Below are 20,355 nucleotides of genomic sequence, written 5' to 3'. Positions count from 1 at the left end.
TTTTTTTTGTTATTTAGATTTTTTTATTTTGTTTATGAAAAATGAATAAATTATCAATAATTATAATCGGAAAACTGATAATAGTGTGAGAGGGTAGGAGGGCTGATGTAATGAAAAAAATGGAGGTTAAAAAAGATATCAGGGGGTAAAAAATAGGGTAAAACAATTAATTCCTCGTATCTGATCTTGAGGCTTGTACTGAAATAAATATTTGGCCAAAATGCTCATTCTCACCCAAGGTTTGTTGAGGAATTATTCCTATTAACTTTTAAAAACTTAAATACTCATCTTTCAGTTAAAATTATCTATTAAAATTAAGAGTAAAAATGCTATTCAGTTTAAAATATTAAAAAAATTAAAAATTTATTACATTTTCTCTTAAGGTTTACAAATCTAACAATTTCTCTACACCAAAAGTTTCTAACGTTTAAAAAATGGCAATATACCTTATAGGTTTTTTTATTATTCTCTCTAGCAATCACCATTTTTATCATCAAAGATCGGAAAATGACGAAGCATTCCCCTAGTTGGGAAGATCGACTACAGTTTGGTTCATTCCCTTGAGTTTTCATTAGAAGACGACGAAGCATCAACGAAAATGACGAAGCTTTGTCATGTTTGTTTTAGTTTATATCTCACTTCGTCGTGCTAGAACAACAATAGGAGGCGCTTGGGTCTCAAACGACTTTAGGGAGATATTTCGTTGTGCAACAGGATGACAATCTTTCTTCAATTCGATTGTTGAGATATGTGGATGACGACGGTCATCGACGAGATTTGTGAATATGAAAACAGGTCATCGATAAGATTTGTGAATATGTTAGCCTTCCTTCTTCTTCGGTCATTGACGGAAGATAGGTGGGAAGGTTGGCTCTAATCACCGGAGGTGATACTTGTAGAAATGAAAACCCTAGGGGTAAAACGATAACTTTTAAACTTTGGATAAAAAAAATTATTAGTTTTAATAGAATCCCAAAAAGAAAAATTAATAAAAAGGGCAAATAAAAAATTCAAACTGGATAACCATACGAACCCAAGCTAAGGCACCTGCATGTCACGTGACAGCTAGATGACATAACATAACCCAGAATGGAAAGTCACAACGGCGGCCTGGATCCATGATCAGGCTACACAGCACCGCCAAGGCTTGACGGAGACATGTATAGGATAGATAATTAAGTCGGAGTAAAAGAAAGTGAAGGAAGAGAAAAAATGGAAAGAGAAGTGAAAGAAAGTATCAGTGAGAGACTTTCTTGTTTAGATGATCTCTACTTTCCTCGCGCTCTTCAATCCAACGCCACTACCCCCTCTCAACGCAAGTCTATTCTCCTCGACCTCCTCTCCCGGGACGCCGCCGTTTTCCTAGGTTTTTGTTCTTCTCTTTGTATCGTAATATTGATTAAAATCAAGTTTAATTAGTGGTTAATTCTTTTTTTTTCCTTAACCCATGTTGTTGCACATTCGATTCCTTATTTATTTCCTTAGGCAATTATGAAATAAATAATCCGAATTTCACTATTTTCGTGAACTAATTCAGCTGATTTATTTAAATTTATTGTAGAAAGATATGGATCGCAGTTGACTTGTGATGAGCTTGGCAAGTTTGATGCACTCAACAATGACTATGAGATTAATTGGCACTTAAAAAATCTTAGGAGCAAGATGAACCCTACTTCAGAAGAGTTGCGGTCTAGGTCGGTGACTGTGAAGAACAGGAGGCTAGCATATCTTAATCAATTAGTACGGGATGGTCAGTACTTTTCAGAGGATGCAATGAGGGAGAGGGAGCCGTATTTGCATCATGAGTATGTGGGGAAGTTTCAGGATTTGACTGGGAGGAATATGGCGAGGCCAGGGGAGAGGTGGTCAGAGACTTTAATCAGGCGATCTGAGGAAGCAATTTTGGTGGCAAAGATTAGGGAGGAGCAGCAGAGGTTAGGTGTGGCTGAGAGTGATTGGATTGGGAATGAAAGAAACCAAGAAGAAGAAGAAGAAGAAGAAGAAGAAGAGGAAGAAGAGGAAGAAGAGGAAGAGGAGGAAGAGGAAAAGAAAGAGAAAGATGCTGAGAAAAAATCTAACGGGGCTATGCACGACACAGAGGTAATCTTTATTTTCTTAAGTTCATGTGTTACTTCATTTTTTTAATTAAGAATTATTTTTCATAGTTTCTATTTCCTAGTTCCTGCTAGCCAGTAAAGCATTATTCCTGTAAGTAAGATGATGATAGTTCAAACATTGGCAATTTTGATTGATCATCTGCAGCAATCAGTAGTTCTAGTAGATTAAAAGTGTAAATAGCTATACCATCTAGTTAATGAAACAGTAATGAGCAGAAACATGATTTCTTTCGTTTTTTCTTTGTATTTTGTCCTCTGTTAGTAGCTTTCTTGGATGTCAGAATTTCTCATATGAAAACATATTAGGAAAAGCATCTTAGCAATACCCATCACCCCCCTGCCGCTGCCCCCCTCCCCCTCTTTTTTATTTTCTATTTGTCAGAAAAATTCAATCTATTTTGTGTTAATTGAATATTCTTAACCGATTTGGAGCACATCAACACTTTTCGGATTTGGTTTTTGAATCATTTTCAAAGGACCAACTACTGGACTCTTAGTCAAAACTTTTATTCTTATATGGTTAACCATAACTTGTTTCATGGCCTTTTATCAGGCAGTTTTACACTTTTACTGAAAAATACCTCAGAAGTGTAGATATGGTGTTATTTTATACTTTTCTTAGTGTCCAAATTTACCCAACCTCAGCAAAATTTTCTTGTTGCTTCTTAATTTGAGCCATTTCAAAAATCTTAGTTTTTTGGTGCATGTTGCTTGCTTTATGAGAACAGAAGGATATATGTTAGTTAATGTATATATCACTAGGCTGAATATGGAAATTATCATAGGCCACTTTTCCTTTTTTAAAGTCACCGATATCTTCAAGACCAAGAAGAACAGTAGCTAAGATATTGCTTGGGGCTATCTCCTTATCATTTCATGTTCTACCACAAGCTTACTTTGCTAGTGAAAGGTTGGGAATTTACAAAGTGTGATGTTTGGCTGAACTTCTTTCTTTTTCTACCTAGTGTATGAGACACAGCCAGAAATATATAGTGGCCAGATAGGATTTATCATTATTATAGTGATTTTCAGTGGTTGTCAAATAAATTGGTAAATTCTCTTGCATAATTTAAAAGCGATAATGCTATCCTTGCTAAGTTAACATCCCAATTTCGTATTTCAAGTGATGTATTCACGAATCTTCTTCTCAATTTAATAATGGTTTAAATTTACCTATTTGATGGCTTGTATTTCGGTGAAACTTAATATTTTGCATTTTTCATTACTTCAACATGCCTAAAAGTTTGTTTCTGACATGCTGAGATTTTCCTTGATTTTCAGATGCTCGTAGATGATTCTGAAGCACACAGTGGTAGGAAAACCATGGAAGAAACTGAAGATATGATGGGCCAGTTCACTTACATTATGCAGCAGAAGTTTCTTTCAGGTGAAGATCATCAGCATTTTGATTACTCAAAAATAGATAACGATGAGACCTTGGATGATCACTGGCTCAGGGAAGTTAGCCAGGATGCTGAGGAGAAGTATTTTGCTGAAGATTGAGAAGAATGACTGTTGCATTTGTTGTTTTTTGTTTTTAACTGATCATGTATTTCCTGTTAACATTAAAGTGAGTACTGTAATCATGTGCCATATATCTTTTTGTTTGAATAATGCATAACCATATATCTTTTTGTTTGAATGATGCATAACCATCGTTTACCTTATTGGTCTCCTATAGAATGGACTTCCTCAATCCTCTGAAGATGGGAATAAATGTCTTGCCTAGTGGTTGTGGTTCTGTGTATTATGTTTGAAGGAGAAACTCACCAGGGAAAAGGAGAAAATAAAAAGTTCAAAACAAGTAGGACTAAAGCAGACAGATTGAAGGGAGTAGAAATTTGTGCAAATCAGAATCCAACAAATCAACAGAAAGCTAGATGCTACAAGATCACGTGTTGATGAGAAGGCTATGATCACAAGCTAGTTAAAGCTGATCCAATCCGGCCACCAACTGCCACCTCAGCACTGGTCAAGGTGAACATTTTTATTCCATTTGTGATGCATATGTTGAAAATTTTGAGCAATTACATTTTAGACTAAAGTGGGGAAGGAAACTCATGTAACTGTTGGATGTAGTTTATTCATGAAAAGCAAGACACTGTAGTTCAAAAAGTAGCTCACATGGATGCATATGGTTCTTAAAGATAGTGAGGTGTGTAAAAAATTTAGGCAAATTCGTCAACTATGGTGATTTGCAGGATAATGTTTGTGGGTAAATGAGATGCTGTGGTTGGGGGTTATGTTGAAGTGATTTGGAAATGCAAATTCTGACCAAAACTCCACAGAATGTCATCCTGTTGCTCTGCCCTAGTGGAAGAATGAATTTTCGCAAAAAGAATGAAATAGAAAGGGTTTAGGGTTCCGTCTGAGGATGAAATATGCCATTCCTTTTGTTTTGAAAACTTTACTTCATCATAGCAGATTATCTTTATTCAAGTCTATGCCAGATCAGCATGACCAAGTAGCAGAAAAGGTAGAGATTCCTTTTGTAGTCCATTCACACTTGATCAACTTTTGTGTTGTTGCAAGGACACGTTATCGAAATCTTTTCGCCTGTGTCAGGGTAGTTTGACACACTTCCAGTAGTGCTTGAATGTTCACCCTATGAAAATTTCAGCATAGTTATTTTATGTGTAGAAAATTTCCCTGCTATTTCAAGCAATTGTTCTATATATTTCACAAATTCTTGTCGAGACTTCAATGCAAAACCCATTCACATTTACTTTGAATTTATGTGAAAGTTGAAAAGGACTTCAGATTTCAGATAATTTTTGGCCAAATAATTTTACCCATTTTTTTAATTTTGCTTTTTCACTACCTTTTCATTAAAATACACACGACACAACCCCAACAAAGAATCCTATACGAGATATTATTATTCCAAACTTTATCAACAAAGTGACATCTTTTGATGCCCAATTGATCGTCTAAACATTCTCATCGGATACCGCATTTATGTGGGCCACAATTTCCCAATCATACGACCTGCCAATATACTTCCCCATAAATATCAGAGAAACTGCACACAAACTTCTCCTCAACAACTATTCAAGCTAGCGAAACCTAGCTGTCCCCGCCGATTTATCGGCCTCCTCGCCGGGACTTTTAAATCTTTATTTCCCATTTTACCCTTCCTCTAAACTTTTCTCTCTCTCCCCGTTTTTCCTTGTTAAAAATCTCGCGACACAAGTGGATGGGCTCAGCCACTAAACTCTCTGTGAATATATTCTTTTTTGAAATGTAAAATAAAAAAGGGAAATACCTAGCTTTCTGAGACCTAGGGTTAGTTTAGTCATTAATTGTGCCATGTGTCGGCGATAATCAAAATACTGCAAATAAAACCATCGTCGGCGAAGAAGAGTATAGAGAAATGCTTAAAGAACGAGTCGGTGGCTCCAAATCAGAGTTTGCTGTTTCAGTTGATCGGAAGCGGATTAACGACGCTTTAGATAAGCAGCTCGAAAGATCATCTCTGTCCACTTCGAGAGCCACGATCAACGGCAAGGATTTGTCTGTGCTGATGGGGAAGCATCCTGATCATCACCGTGACGCTGGCGCCGCTTCGCAATCCAAAAACAACACTTCTGATGGTATCTTTTTTGCATTTTGCTTATATGCATATACATCTCAAAAAAGAAATATTTTTTTTTTATTCATAATAAGAGTTTTATTTCTTGGCTTGAGTTTTTGCAGTATATTGTTTTTGGTTTCTTGGAATATGTAATTGTAGATTTGTTTGGTAATTTTAGAAACAAGTAATCATTTTATTAGGTTTGATTTTTGTTATACTAAAAGATACTGTACTGGGATTCAATTTAGGTCTAAAACTCTTATTCATATATAAACTTTACTCTTTTTGTTCTAATTAATAGAAACTAAAGCACTTTCAGGCACATTTCTATGTGTAATGAACGGGCTTTGTGTTGGTTTTTTGACATAATCAAATTATAGATTTGAGTTTTTTCTTTAATATTGAAATAGTTACTCATCTACTAGTTCATTTAGGATGTGAGTAGTGAGCCGCTATGGAAACAGCTGTTCTCTTTTTAGGCAACTGATTTTCTAATTGCACACAGTTGCTTTTTAAGTTATCATTTCTTACCAAAGATGTTTCACTTGTCATCTGTGTTATAATACACGTACATTTTGTGTGTGGACAATATGGGAATACAGATATGCACTATTTCACATTAGTCAACTGCAATGGTTTATGTATTAATTGCACATATTGAAGGCCTGATTTTTTGTGATGTCCTGTTATCATATTGTTAAAGAATTTGATAATATCTTTAACTCTCATAAATTTTTCTGTGTTGTTTGATATCTTCCCTGAAACCTCTCTTCCTTGATAATACTTTTACTGCTTATAATAGAGGATGCTGTTCTCTTCAATTGGCTAATGTGTATTATATCTTTTTTTGCTTTAGAGGAATCTGAAACAGACACTGAAGATTCAGATGTCAGTGGTTCTGATGGGGAGGACACATCTTGGATCTCATGGTTTTGCAATCTTCGAGGAAATGAATTCTTTTGTGAAGTGGACGATGATTATATACAAGATGATTTTAACCTCTGTGGTTTAAGCAGCCAAGTTCCTTATTATGATTATGCACTCGATTTAATTTTGGATGTTGAGTCCTCTCACGGTAAGCTTGTATTATTAAGGAGGCAATGCTTTTTTATCTCCATGTAATGTTGTTGAAGCTATCATGCAATTATTTCTGCTACCGCCCTTCTTCATTCTGGTACAATGTACAGCTAATATTGTGATCACTGATATTTTACAGCTTTTGAAGAATTCTTATGTTTACGTTTTTGGGAAATGAAGCATAATGTGTTTTTTATAGCCATAGTCATTCTATTTCTTTTTCATAGCTAGTGAATTTATTGGTTTGAATTTATAGGTGATATGTTTACAGAGGAACAAAACGAAATGGTTGAATCTGCAGCAGAAATGCTTTATGGTCTAATTCATGCCCGATACATACTGACTAGTAAAGGAATGACTGCTATGGTAAGAATTTGTTCTTCATGATCTGTAAAATTAATGCTTTCATGACTCAACATTTGGTTGTTAGAATAAATATCAATGGAATTTTTGCAGTTAGAAAAGTACAAGAGCTATGACTTTGGAAGATGCCCAAGAGTCTATTGTTGTGGACAACCCTGTCTTCCTCTTGGTCAATCAGACATTCCTCGCACAAGCACTGTGAAAATTTATTGCCCCAGATGTGAAGATGCTTACTACCCCCGATCAAAGTATCAAGGTAGTATCCTTACAAAGTTCCTTTTCAGCCCTTTTGTGATATATTGCTATGTTTCTTTCTTGCAGTCTTGTAGGGTAATTAAACCTGAATATTGCTAGATAAATATACTCTAGGAATGGCCACTTTATTACACTAAATGTCAGGTGCAAATAGCTTATACATCAATATCGGTGGCATGTTTACTGTGACTCATGCATGCTATATTGGAGTCCTATTAGGTTTTTAACTGAACATTATGTTCCCTGTACATTGCTTTGCAAATATTTCCTAAATTTCTTTAACTCTATATAGACATTGATGGAGCATATTTTGGAACCACATTCCCTCACCTGTTCTTGATGACATATGGGCACCTGAAGCCACAGAAGGCAGCCCAGAGCTATGTTCCAAGAGTATTTGGGTTCAAGATCCACAAGCCATGATGTTGGAATAGGAAGCTTCTTTGGGTGAGAGTTTTCAGAAAATTGTATTACCTAGCTTCTATGTGGAAGTATTGCTTTTGAGAATTAAGTCTAGGCTATTGTTTTACGTGTTTCAAATAGCAAGGTAAAGCAAATTCACTATCATGGGAAGCAATCCTTTTTTTTTTTCTTTGTTATTTTGGTTACCATTTTAGCTGCCGAAGCATTTCTGTAACTTCAATCTTTTTTTGTTAGAGTAAGTATTATAATGCCTCGAACTGCTTCCTTGCATGTTGATTTCTTAATTCTGTGATTAATTCCTCACTTGTTGAGTGAATGGTCCATTATAGGATAGTTATTCTATGCACCGTAATTTTGTGTCAAGTCCATCTTGTGCTAGGTTTGTGCTTTAAATTGTTTTACAGATTGGTATAATTATTTACAGAAAAGAAAACATCGTATATTTTAGTCACAAAATAGCCCGTGCATGCCAGTTTTTGCTTTGCAGTACAGTTGTTGATTAGTTGGGACTGGTGACAGTCATCAATCCATTTCGATCTACAAATTTGGAAGTTTGTGGGTCTTCTTGAAGTTTAATCTATAACATTTCCAATCTAGAATTATCTTATGTCTCCTCCCTGGGAATGGATTATGGACGGACATGCTATGTACGGAAATTAAGTATAGGGAGGTTGGAGTCAGAATATTAATCTTTGGTGGGCTTTATAGATTGGATGTGTGATTAGGGGCCGGCTTTACATACAGTGGGCATGGAGCTACCCATCAAAACACAGGCAGAGCAGGAATGATGTTTGAGCATACTGCCTGCATGATTGCTTTCCATAGTGTATGTATGGTTTTGCATATATTTTAATGAAGCTGAAAGCGTCGTTAGGTAGCGCGTGTGTCGCTTGTATGCTTCTTCAATTCAATTAAATATAATTTCTCTTTCAAGTAATAATAAGCTCCAGTTCGGCACCCATTTCTTCTCCAAATTATCTTGTGACTGCCCCATTAAGTAATGCTCATAATGAGGCCTATTGTATTACCTTAACACAAGATAGCAACAATGTACATTGCACTTTAATCTAGTGATATATGGTTTTAGGACTTTGCTGCTTTCTGGTTTCTATAAATGCAAGTGAAGTGGTCGGGTGCTTGCTTTTTAGGCTTTCAATTTATGATTCATTCTACATGATAACATCTACCGTTGATCTTCAATTCTAAGATTCCTGTTAATTAATTAATTAATTATCAGTCCATTATTTCTCAAAATTGACGAGAGAACGGTGTCGTTTATCTCGTGTCTATCATATTTATATATTTATAGGTGGCATCATAATCCTCTTCAGTTCACTGGTGTACGTATATGCAAGAGAAGGGGTTGGATATAAACAAGGCCAAACGACTATTTCCCACCCAAGGTATGCTGTAATGACAAGTTTCCCCCCTTTAACTATGGAAATACCAAACACCCACCCATGGCCAGTTAAATTTAACAGAACCCTAACGCCTGAGAATTTTATCTCCTTTTGCCCCCTAAAGTTTGAAAACAAAAATTTTCGTCTTCCCTGGGAAGCCGATCGTCTTCCCAGACGAAGACGACGGCTTCGTCTTCGTCTGGGAAGACGAAGAACTTCGTCTTCCCCGACGAAGTTCTTCGTCTCCCACCGCTTTTCGGCGACGATCGGGCCTCCAAATGGGAGGAAACCGATCACCGGAAGGAGAGGATTCTTCGGGAGGGAGAAGCCGTCGGCAACGGAGCGGAGAGGTCGCCGGAGATTTCAAAACCAAACCCTAGGGTGAAACTGCCATTTTCTTAAACTTAGGCTGGGGGAAATTTTTGTTTTCAAACTTTAGGGGGGCAAAAGGAAATTATATTTTAGTTTATTTTTTAATATTATAGAGAAAATGACAATTTTACCCTTAACCCCGTTACTTTTAACTGGCTATGGGTAGGTGTTTGGTATTTCCATAGTTAAAGGGGGGAAACTTGTCATTACAGCATACCTTGGGTGGGAAATAGTCGTTTGGCCTATAAACAAAGTAAAGGCAGCCAATTGTATATTGATAGATGTGACTATCTCTTTCGCTCAACCAATAAATTATGCATCAGCTGGACAGATACTACCTACCAGTTGATAAACTTAATTAAATCATTTTATTTTTAAAATCAATTATGAGGTTAGCTTTAATTTTGAGATATAGATAGACAAGATGGGTATTCTCGTAGGTTCAGGTCTGGGATTGGATTGAAAATGAAGAGGTGGATATCTTGAATTAATTAGAAAAAGGTGAAAGGGTGGGCAGGTGGTGGTGATGCCCACGTGACAAGTTGTTTCTTCTGTCAGACGCTGGTTCTAATCATGCAGAGAGTCTTTCAAAAATTCATAATTTAGTTAGAATTGGCCAATAATCAGGTAAGAGTGAGGCCCCAGTTGCCTAAAACTGCCGCTATCTTCCTTTCCATTCCACTTAAAATTTAACGTTAATCCTTCCAGACAAACATATACACGTTTCAATTAATTGAAACTGCCTTCATCGAACAAATACAAGTTGTTGATCGTATTTTCCTAATCTGGTAACAAGGCAGTTGAGTGAAAATTAAGTTTAAAGTGGGTCATTGCTGACTCCACCACCTTCAACTTGCTCTCTCTTCTCTGCTCTGCAGAAAACAAAATCACTACACACACACTCATGAATAACTTATACCTTCAAAGAAGAGATTTTGATATTTAAATGCTCCAAAAGAAATCTGAATATCAGGTGATCACAGATGAAAACTCTAGTTTTGATTCTTCAACCCCGCAACAGCACACTGATAAAAAACAATCCCATCTCCCACTAATTCAATCTCTCTCTCAGCATGAAATCCCCCTTCTCTCTACTCCACATAAAAGACCTATGATGACCCAATCAATCTCCCACCTCCCCACTTTTTCTTCTCTCAAAAATCACCAAAACAAGAGAAGTTTTAAGCTTGAATCTTCTTCACACTCCTTATTGTGTTTTTCGTTTGTCACTAACTCTTCTGCACACAAGCTTGTTCAAGCTTTATGCCGTTTTTGTTTGCTTAGATTTCACTTGAGGTTTCTCATCCCCTTTTCACTTCCTTCACTATATTTCTTCTTTACCAATCTTAATCATTTTTCTGTATTACATTTCCTTTCTATTTTTGCTTTCTTTGTAACCTTTGTTGTGATCTCTCTTTATCTCGCACTCCCTCGTTTCCGTTCTCTTCGTTTAGTTCTTTCTCGCTCGCTACCAATAAAGTTCACTTCCTCAAATTCTTCACCTTTGAAAGAACCTCTTAGACCTGTTCTATGGTCAATTGGGTCAAAGCCAAATCCGGCGAAGAACCCAATTTCAGGTTCCTCGGTGAAGGTTTACAGTAACGGGGATGTCTATGAGGGGGAGTTTCACAGAGGAAGCTGTTCAGGAAGTGGAGTTTATTACTACCATAAAAAAGGAAGGTATGAGGGTGATTGGATTGATGGAAAGTATGATGGATATGGAGTGGAGACATGGGTAAGAGGGAGCAGATATAGGGGGCAATATAGGCAAGGATTGAGGCATGGAATTGGAGTATATAGGTTTTACACTGGCGATGTTTATGCTGGAGAGTGGTCAAATGGGCAGTGTCATGGATGTGGAGTACACACTTGTGTGGATGGGAGTATGTATGTTGGAGAGTTCAAGTGGGGTGTCAAGCATGGCCTTGGTCATTACCATTTCAGGTATTTTTGACTGAATATCGGTTCTTTTTTTATGCCTTCATTGAATTAGTGGCTGGATAATTATTGGTCTTTTTGGTGCACTCTAAGCTTGTAAATGGTATGCTGTTGCCCATTCAAAGCTTAGATGTAACTTGTCTGAATTTTTTAAGGTTTTTGAGTGGATGTTTCTATAGCTGTGGATAGTTTCTATCCTATTTGGTACAGTACTTGATGCTTGACTGTAGTGTGATAAGATAGTTGGTTTGTGTTGTTTAGGGTTTATTGGGGTGTAGCACATGTTTTGTTGAGGTTGTAGATTGTAGAAAATGGTAATTAGTGATCATGTCACTTTTAAGTTACTGGGTCAACAGGCAGCCTAGAGGTATGAGCTTATTTTGCTTATGTGTTTAGAGTTATGGAGGTTTGTGTTCGTCAAAAGCATAGGCTTAGCTTATATAGGTTTTACTAGATTATAGTGTAGGATCAGTTCCAACTTGCTTACCTGTTGCTGTTCAACAAAAACAAATTTTATGGTCTGTAATAGTTGAAATATTTCCACCTGGTGAAAGCATTTGCATTGTATTTTAAAGTCTGATGCATATTAATCTGCATATATTCTGTGTTATTTTCTTCTAAGTTACTTCATAGCCAATTTTGAATTCCAATGTGGTTACCTTATTCAACCTTTTATTCTGTGAAATATGGGATATTCTACTTTTTGGTTGACATCAATTTGATTTTTTCATCTTCCCTGATGTCTACTTTGAGGGTTTACTTCTAATCCATGCTCCATATGCTGGTGGTGGATACAAAATCTTGATCCTTCCACAATATGAATACACTGGTGACATGCGATTTTCAGTTTTAATGACTGGCATTGTTGCAACGCAGAAATGGAGACACTTATTCTGGAGAATATTTTGCAGACAGAATGCACGGCTTTGGAGTTTATCAATTTGGGAATGGACACCGGTATGAGGGGGCCTGGCATGAGGGTAGAAGGCAGGGTCTTGGTATGTATACTTTCGGAAGTGGAGAGACACAATGTGGTCACTGGCAAAATGGGGTTCTTGATGTTCCAAATGCGCAAGACACACTTCCTGGATCTCCCTATCCTGTCAACCATTTCAAGGTTCTGAATGCTGTCCAGGTAAGTTTGCTTTCTGCTTTGTGAAATTGATGATGTTTTGGAGTATCAAAAGACTCAGCCAACACTTGAGGTTTTAGAAATTAAATGCAAGTGCAAAGAGCCTTTTACATGAAGAGGAAGTGAAATAGACAAGAACGCTAACTACAATTCCATTGTTTACATGGATGTTTAGTGATAACGTCAGCAAATCATATCTTGGATTCTAAGGCAAACAATTTATAGAGGAAAAGCTAGCTTGCTAGCTCAAATGTTTACTACTACTAAGCATTTGTGTTTGAATCTGGGCATGATGAAAATTGGAGGTCAAAATTATAGTAATTCTGTTTGAATCTGTTGAGTTTATGTTGAAATTATTTACATTAGATATTGTCTTTTAAGCAGGAAGCTCAACAAGCTGCTGCAAAAGCATATGGCATTGCAAGGTGGAAGAGAGAGTGAATAAAGTGGTTGCTGCTGTTAATAAAGCAGCCAATGCAGCAAGAGTTGCATCTGTGAAGGCTGTTCAAAATCAAAGGCACCACAGTGACTGTGATGATACAGCGTCTCCAATTGATCCTTAACAGGCAAATGATTTCCAGAATCATGCCTATGCAATTAACTACCGGCATTTCAGTTTTCTTTTATTTTACTAGATAAGCGAATGAGCATGATCACACTAAGAAAGTGGGATTTTTTCCCCCTCTTTTGCTATGCTGTTCCTTAGTTTTTCAGTGTTGGTTGTTGTTTCTTTCGCATTAGCAAGAGGTACATGCTTGGAACCACATTCAGTCATGACAGTAAGAATTGTGGAGCAAGAACTGGTGCCGGTTTTCTAGCCTGAGTAACATGTACATAGGTTGAGAGGTTTGAAAAATGGCGCTAAGGTACCTAAGCTTAACTTGTATATTTCTCTTCTGGTAATATAAGTAGCTGAATTTGTGTGTCCAGTTCAATGTTGTATGCCTCCCTGGCTTTAAAGGATACAAACCAATAATAACATCTAAAATGAAAAAATGTCCCTAGAACAGGAAAAAAGAGTCCACGGGCTTTGGCTCTTTAAGTGATGACAAGGATGCTGGGTCAACAGTTGACTCGAATGCTGGTGAGTAAACAGGTTCTGGTTCAAATGCATCTGGCTAACTAGCCACTTTCCCGCTGCTCCTGTTACCACCTCTGCTTATATTGCTATTGATAGTGCAGGTTCTAGATCAACAGATTCAACTTCAATTGCAGCTGGGGATCCCGCTACTCAATCTGTAATGGGATCTCCTGCTCCCCGTGCTTCGGTCACTCTATATGCGATTGGAAAATAAGTTGCTAGCACTGGGTATCGCCCTAGAACTGGAAGGGATACGGGGCGAAATGCCTTTCCTGCTTTCACAGCATCCGCCTCTGCCTTAGATGTTAGTCTCTGTCCCAACCTGTGCCTCCGCTGTCTACCCAGGGAACTTCTTAAACCAAAATAAATTCTCCAAAAGCATTAAAGTTTGTGGAACAACAACATTGGTTATCTAATCTAAGTTGATGGAGGCTTTGTTAAGCCGAAAGTCTCAATCAACTTAGACTCTTCAGGCTGCTCAATTATCTCCTCAATGAACCTGGGATGTTGCAACATCTCTTCCAGAACGCTATCTACTAACTCTTCACTTGCAGGTTTCTGCTGATTCCCATTTCCATCTGCAGAAGAGAAAACCAACTCAGAACAGCGGTCCTTCCTCGCTTGTCTACAACATTTATTCCCTTCCATAGTTCCCGATGTAATCAGATGATAAACATACACAAATTTCTTCTGACCAAGCCTATATGCTCTGCTTATAGCTTGTCTTTCAACAGCCGGATTCCATGTAACATCAAGAAATACAACCCGCGAAGCTCCCACCAGATTTATACCTTCACCACAAGCTCTTGTTGAGGCAAGCAATACCTTTGCTTCACTCTTTGGATCATTGAAGACTCTGATTGACAACTGTCGCTCCTTTATATCTCGCTTCCCATCCATATATAGCACCTCTTTCCCTTGAATCCAACTCAAAGTAGATTGAAGTTGGTCCATTATCAAGGTTAATGGCTCAATATACTGACTGAATACTAAAACCTTTTCATTCATAGCAGCGCTAAGCTTCAGAAGCATCATGAAAAACTTGGTTTTTACTCCTGCCTCCGTATTCAGTCTAAGCTTTTCTAGCTTAACCTTGAGATTAACATACTCCTCTTCCTCAGAGCATTGCTCAGGCAACAAGGAAGGATGCACAGATGTCACTGACACAATATGATCAAAACAAAGCACGCCTTTTGATTTTTGGAAACCACCATTTTGCTTAAGATAAGATCTTTTAACACCCTCAAGGAGGCTCTTCTGGAAATCATCCGGTTGTAGAACCACAACAGAGTGCTTCAACCCAGGAAGACTTTCTTTCAACACCGTGCCTTTATGTATATGCACAATAGGGGCAATCATAGTTTTAAGTTCTTTCAAATGTTTGTCTTTGTCTTGACATCTCTCATAAGAAAGATTACCAATGGAGCTTGTCAAAAAATCCCATTTTCCTTTGGCTTTATTAGGCTTACGTCCTCTCTTTTTGACAACTCTAGACTCCGATGAACCTGCAAACTTTGGTGCTACCAAACACAAAATATTAAATAGTTCTTCAAAATTATTCTGAAATGGAGTTCCAGAGAGAATGATGCGCTTTTCTGTTTTAACTTTTGACAGAGCCTTAAAAATACCACTATCATGATTTCGGGGTGTATGCCCCTCATCAAACACAAAAAGGCCTGGATGATCAAGAAGGATTTTCCTAACATCATCACCCATTTCTTTGCATGGCTTTCCACTCCTTTTATCAATACCAACAAGCCGTGCAAAGAGTTGGTAACTGATTCCCAAGATGCTTACCCTTTTCTTCCATGAGTAAAGTTTTACATATCGGATAAGGGTTTTACGCTCTCCATGTCCAAACCTGGCCTGGTTCATTAAACTGAGGGCATAATCATCTTCCTTACCAGATAACTCTAGATTGTTTAGATTGTGAAAAGGAAGATCAACTTTCCACTTCTGGATCTCTTCTTCCCATGTAAGCAGCATACTACGAGGAGCAACAATAACCGGCCTGCAGTTTGGATATAAATTCACGTAGCTCTGCAGAAACACAATGGTCAGGCGAGACTTACCTGTTCCTGGAGCGTGTGAAATAATGCATCCATTTCCACTCACAGAGCTGGTTCCTTTTTTCAATTCATCCAGTTTTATACCTCCTGCTAAATTATTCCAAATAAATTCAAAACCTTCACGTTGATGTTGATACATGCTGTCTTTTACACCAGGAATAGTGTCCCACACAGTGGCTTCCGCTTGAGAACTAAAATCCAGGGCTGATTGGGACCCAGAACCAGAGTCATTGCTGCGCAGCTTATCAAGCATAGAGTGATCCAGAATTGTGGCATCCTTCTGCTTAGAGTATCCTGAACCACGTTTACACTGCATAAGGAAAACAAGGATTAGAATATCTTATGTCTGATCACGGTTACTTTTTTCCTTTTCCATCAATCAATCAAAACATTTCTAGAAAACTAAAATTCAGCTCGACCATGCTGCTTAATCCAAAACAGACAATGTGGCAAATTGAACATTCATTTAAAATCCTTTCACTTGAGTTCTCAAATTACAACTAAAATGTTTCAAAAAAGTTACCCAAATTGGACACGGTAGATTTTTGAAAAATAAAAAGTGTGGCTCATTCAAAAGCATTGAAATCCCACTAAATGCATTTATAATCAAGAGTAAAAGTTTTCTAACAAGATAAATAGTCGATCAAACTAAAACATACTCATGCTTGTGAATGATCATTCATAATGCTCTAAATTACCAATTCCAGTATCAAGAAACACAGATGATTAATTGTTATGCACTTCACATACTTGGTAATAGGGCAGATTATTTAACTTATTATCAACGTAAGAGAAACATTAAAGCAGTACTTACAAAGGGTGCTGAAATGTATTTGACCTCCAGTTTCACAAAAGAGCAGAACTTGCATAAAATTCCAAGTTCTTCATCAATGTAGAATTCATGAGTTCCATAAGAACATTCAGGAGTTCCATCTTCAACCTCTTGAGATGGATTTGTATCATCTTCCACCACCTAATGAAAAAGGAATAACTTGAACTTTCAACATTCTTTGATATAAATGCAAATATAAAAATATAATGTAAATTTGATAAGCTACAACAATCTAAATTTGGAAAAACCAATTATTGAAACATGTGTTAAGTTAGCAGCAACGATATAATTTTTGGTACAAAAGATCATAATCCTAGAAAATGATCCAATTACTTTAGAATAGAATTAAAGTAAAGCACTTGGAACATGCTTCATCAAATTTATCCAATAAAAACTTCCATAACCTGCCATTTTTTATTGCCTGCCATATTAGTTAAAGAATCTCAATAGAATAATTAGGATCCTGGAAGCAACAAGGAAAAATAGAATACTATGGCTAAACAGTACATATTGCCACTACCATGGGCTAATGAAAAGGGAAATACTAGGACGTTATGTAAAAACTGAATCAACAGTTGTTCACTTTTCTGAAACTAGTCATCCACCTAATATACATGAGCAAAATGAGGAATTATAGACATCGACTGCACCAGAATACAGCCACTAAGTGATTTGATTTAAACAAGAACACAACAATATATAGACGAAGAAAACATTTGGCAATAAAAAATATATCTAATGCTTAAAACTTAATTGTCCATCAGAGATCATATACAAAAACAAATTAACATTTTCAAGCAGCACAAAGGAGAATGATAAAGTACAGGGCAGCCTAATGAACTGACTTACAGCCAAAATGTTGATGAAACAAATACGTGCAAAAAAGAAAAGTATTGATATATTGATCACTCAATAAACTACAATGGCAAATTACCATGGCAGGATCAGTAGAATGTATCTCAGAGCAAGTGAGAGCAAAGTTTAACTCATTCCAAAGACTATCCATTTCTTCTTCAGATTCTGTTTTTTCTGGTGGAGTTGATTCCTCAATTCCAGATTCAGAATCAATATCACTTCCATCACTTCTAGCAGATATAGAACTTTCTGAACCAATTTCCTCCACGCCCAAAATGGAATTCAAAAGTATCTTTTGCACATCGTTATATTTCAAAATGTTGTTTCTCTTGGAGGATTTCTTAGGCCTTGTCTTGCAATACACTTTGCCATTGTCATCTTCGTCTTCATTATCACTATCAACAAGTTCCAGCTTTTCCTCATCTATGCTTTGTGTGCGGCTGCGTTTTGTTTTACTAAAAGAACTTTCAGCATTAAAGCGTGATCTGGTGCGTTTAGCCACATTATCAAGCTTCCGAAGAACATTATTGCATTCATTACTCTCCTCACAAACTCCACCGTTTTTGCTGCTTTCAGAATTAACCAAATCCTTCACTCCATGTTTCTCTTCAACGACTTTATCCTTACTTGATCCCTTGGCAATCACACTCCCGCCGACAAAAATCACATCTTCATCCTCACTATCAGAAGTTTCAGACTTTTCAACTTCATAGTCTTCATCATCAGGATCATCATTATCCTCCTCTACGCGTTTAGCCACACTATTAAGATTCCGAAGAACATTATTACATTCACTACCCTCCTCACAAACTACATTGTTTTTGCTGCTTTCAGAATTAACCAAGTTCTTCACTCCATTTTTCTCTTCACCGACTTTACCCTTACTCAATCCCTTTGTAATCACACTCTCGTCGACAAAAATCACATCTTCATCCTCACTATCAGAAGTTTCAGACTTTTCAACTTCATAGTCTTCATCATCAGGATCATCATTATCCTCTTCTGCGCTGGATGAAAACAACTCATCCGAATCGTCCACAGTCACTCCTAACCTTTGACCGAAAACGTCATCAACGCCTACATTTAGATCTTCATCACACTCTTCCCCCAAAAACACCACCCCATCCTCACTGTCACTGTCATCCAACAAAATCACCTCAGCATTATGTCCCTCTTTTTCACCCATTTGAGGATTTTCTTTGTCCTCGTCCCCTGAATACTCTACACCCACAAAAATAGCATCATCACCACCATCTCCGCTCAATGATTCTACATCTTCTGCAACAACAGGTTCTTTACAAGCTACAGATTCGCTCGCTCTATGAGAATCGGACCCTAATCCCAGAATCTCAACCTTAACCGAACTAACTTGATCATAACTTGATTCGCTCTTCGCCGCTGCCCCGCCCCCACCACTATCCAGTTTCCTTTTCTTGATCTTCTCATGAATCTCCTTATACATGATAGCCTCTCTAGAACGAGTCCTCCTCGCCGCTGCCCCGCCCCCACCACCATCCAGTTTCCTTTTCTTGATCTTCTCATGAATCTCCTTATACATGATAGCCTCTCTAGAACGAGTCCTCTTCGCTATAGGCAAAGTAGAATCCATTAAACCCTTTAAAGATGCGATTTTACTCTGTTACAAGTCCAAACAAACAAATATATTAACACCTTGCACCTGAAAAAATATAAACTTCCGCAAGACTAGCAACAACATGCAGACAACCAAAAAAGTAAACAGAGAGTTGCAATTTCTATAGAAGAGAATGAAAGTAAGAGACAGAGAGTAGTCCGTCGTATTCAGAGCAAAAAAAAAAGCATTCAGAACCAGAAAATCAAAAGAAAAAAAAAAGTGAAATCCATTACACCATGCGATTTTCACACCGTTAGAAGTCCAAACAAACATATATATTAACATCCCTACATTACATCTTAAAAATCTAAAATTTCTCAAGACATGTAATCAATATACAGACATCCAAGAGGTATAAACAAAGTGCCGCAATTTCTACAGAAGAGAATGGAAGTAAGAGACAGAGACAGTGAAGCAAAAAAATAATATAAAAAAGCACCCATAAACAGAAAAAATCAAAAGAAAAAAAACAAAACTTGGTATCTAAAATTGTACATTGTGTGAGAGACGAGGTTGACGAAAATAATCAGCAAAGAACAGCTACGTTTCGAGATTGACAGAGAGAAAGTGCGCACTCAGGTATTAAAACAGTGCCAATACACAGATATCAGCCAGTGCCGTGAAGATGAATATAGAAGATTACAGAAAGAGAAAGCTTTTACCGTCGACTTGTCGGGGACGGAAAGAGAATATGAAAGGGCGCCAAGAATGCATGAATGAAACTAAAACCTGCACGGGATGAACTTCGTGAAAACGATCTTTATCAGGGATATATAATGACGTAATTGCCCTTGCAGTGTTAAAATGGAAAATAAAGACAAATATATAATGGTTCTGATAGCGTGTGGAAAGAGAAGCACTTGGTCTCTGTGTGAGTGACTCTGATGTGACGTGTGAAGATCTTGATGGGTGTGATAGGCGAATAATATTCTTTTATAGTTATTTATGCAATAGATAATTACTAATGTCTTCTAAATTAAAGGGTAAAGATTTCAAGGTGAGATTACGTTCCATTTGAGGAAAATATTTGTTGGTCCTCATTCAAATTAGTTTATCTTTCTATTTAATAAATTAATACGTGATAATTATCAAAAGGGTAAAACTGTAAACGTCTTCCCAAATTTTACTTTACATCTTTAAACACGCAGCACGATATTTTTTCAAATCAAAGGCAGCAAAATTAGACTTCTTGATCAATCTTAGAATTTAGAACTATCATATATATTTAATTAAA

The 20,355-nt window shown here is 37.1% G+C and overlaps 3 protein-coding genes and 1 pseudogene across 9 annotated transcripts; 3 read left to right on the top strand and 1 right to left on the bottom strand.

Moving 5' to 3' along the window:
* The first annotated feature begins 1,047 nt into the window (after positions 1 to 1,047).
* LOC123211117 (coiled-coil domain-containing protein 97) lies at positions 1,048 to 4,821 on the top strand. 4 transcript variants are annotated; one of them, XR_006501340.1, is made up of 5 exons: positions 1,048 to 1,366; positions 1,562 to 2,100; positions 3,399 to 3,687; positions 3,799 to 4,094; positions 4,319 to 4,821. XR_006501340.1 is itself a non-coding variant. In XM_044629655.1 (4 exons), the coding sequence occupies exons 1-4, from the start codon at positions 1,213 to 1,215 to the stop codon at positions 3,819 to 3,821; spliced, it is 822 nt and encodes a 273-aa protein (XP_044485590.1). In that variant the 5' UTR covers positions 1,048 to 1,212; the 3' UTR covers positions 3,822 to 4,821. The 4 variants fall into 4 exon arrangements, 2 of the variants coding, with proteins under 2 accessions (XP_044485590.1, XP_044485589.1); XM_044629655.1 differs by having other exon boundaries at positions 3,399 to 3,504; positions 3,799 to 4,821; XR_006501339.1 differs by having other exon boundaries at positions 3,799 to 4,821.
* Positions 4,822 to 5,019: 198 nt separating this feature from the next.
* LOC123211118 (casein kinase II subunit beta-1-like) lies at positions 5,020 to 8,172 on the top strand. Of its 4 annotated transcripts, none has more exons than XM_044629658.1 (5): positions 5,020 to 5,710; positions 6,548 to 6,766; positions 7,040 to 7,134; positions 7,225 to 7,390; positions 7,679 to 8,172. In XM_044629658.1, exons 1-5 carry the CDS (start codon positions 5,491 to 5,493, stop codon positions 7,807 to 7,809), a joined length of 831 nt encoding a protein of 276 aa, XP_044485593.1. In that variant the 5' UTR covers positions 5,020 to 5,490; the 3' UTR covers positions 7,810 to 8,172. The 4 variants fall into 4 exon arrangements, with proteins under 4 accessions (XP_044485593.1, XP_044485594.1, XP_044485591.1 ...); XM_044629659.1 differs by having other exon boundaries at positions 5,033 to 5,710; positions 7,225 to 7,387; XM_044629656.1 differs by having other exon boundaries at positions 5,036 to 5,710; positions 7,025 to 7,134.
* Positions 8,173 to 10,135: 1,963 nt separating this feature from the next.
* On the top strand, positions 10,136 to 13,580 carry LOC123211439 (annotated as a pseudogene).
* On the bottom strand, positions 13,519 to 19,841 carry LOC123211437 (SNF2 domain-containing protein CLASSY 4-like). The gene is made up of 4 exons (XM_044630166.1): positions 19,784 to 19,841; positions 17,568 to 19,124; positions 16,616 to 16,774; positions 13,519 to 16,111 (listed from the first exon to the last, which is right to left on the bottom strand). The coding sequence occupies exons 2-4, from the start codon at positions 19,095 to 19,097 to the stop codon at positions 14,150 to 14,152; spliced, it is 3,651 nt and encodes a 1,216-aa protein (XP_044486101.1). The 5' UTR covers positions 19,098 to 19,124; positions 19,784 to 19,841; the 3' UTR covers positions 13,519 to 14,149.
* Positions 19,842 to 20,355: the final 514 nt, after the last annotated feature.

Source organism: Mangifera indica, chromosome 3, assembly GCF_011075055.1.
Source record: "Mangifera indica cultivar Alphonso chromosome 3, CATAS_Mindica_2.1, whole genome shotgun sequence".
Taxonomy (NCBI): Eukaryota; Viridiplantae; Streptophyta; class Magnoliopsida; order Sapindales; family Anacardiaceae; genus Mangifera; species Mangifera indica.
Note: the sequence above shows the minus strand (reverse complement) of the source record. Positions and strands in the feature narration are given on the sequence as shown.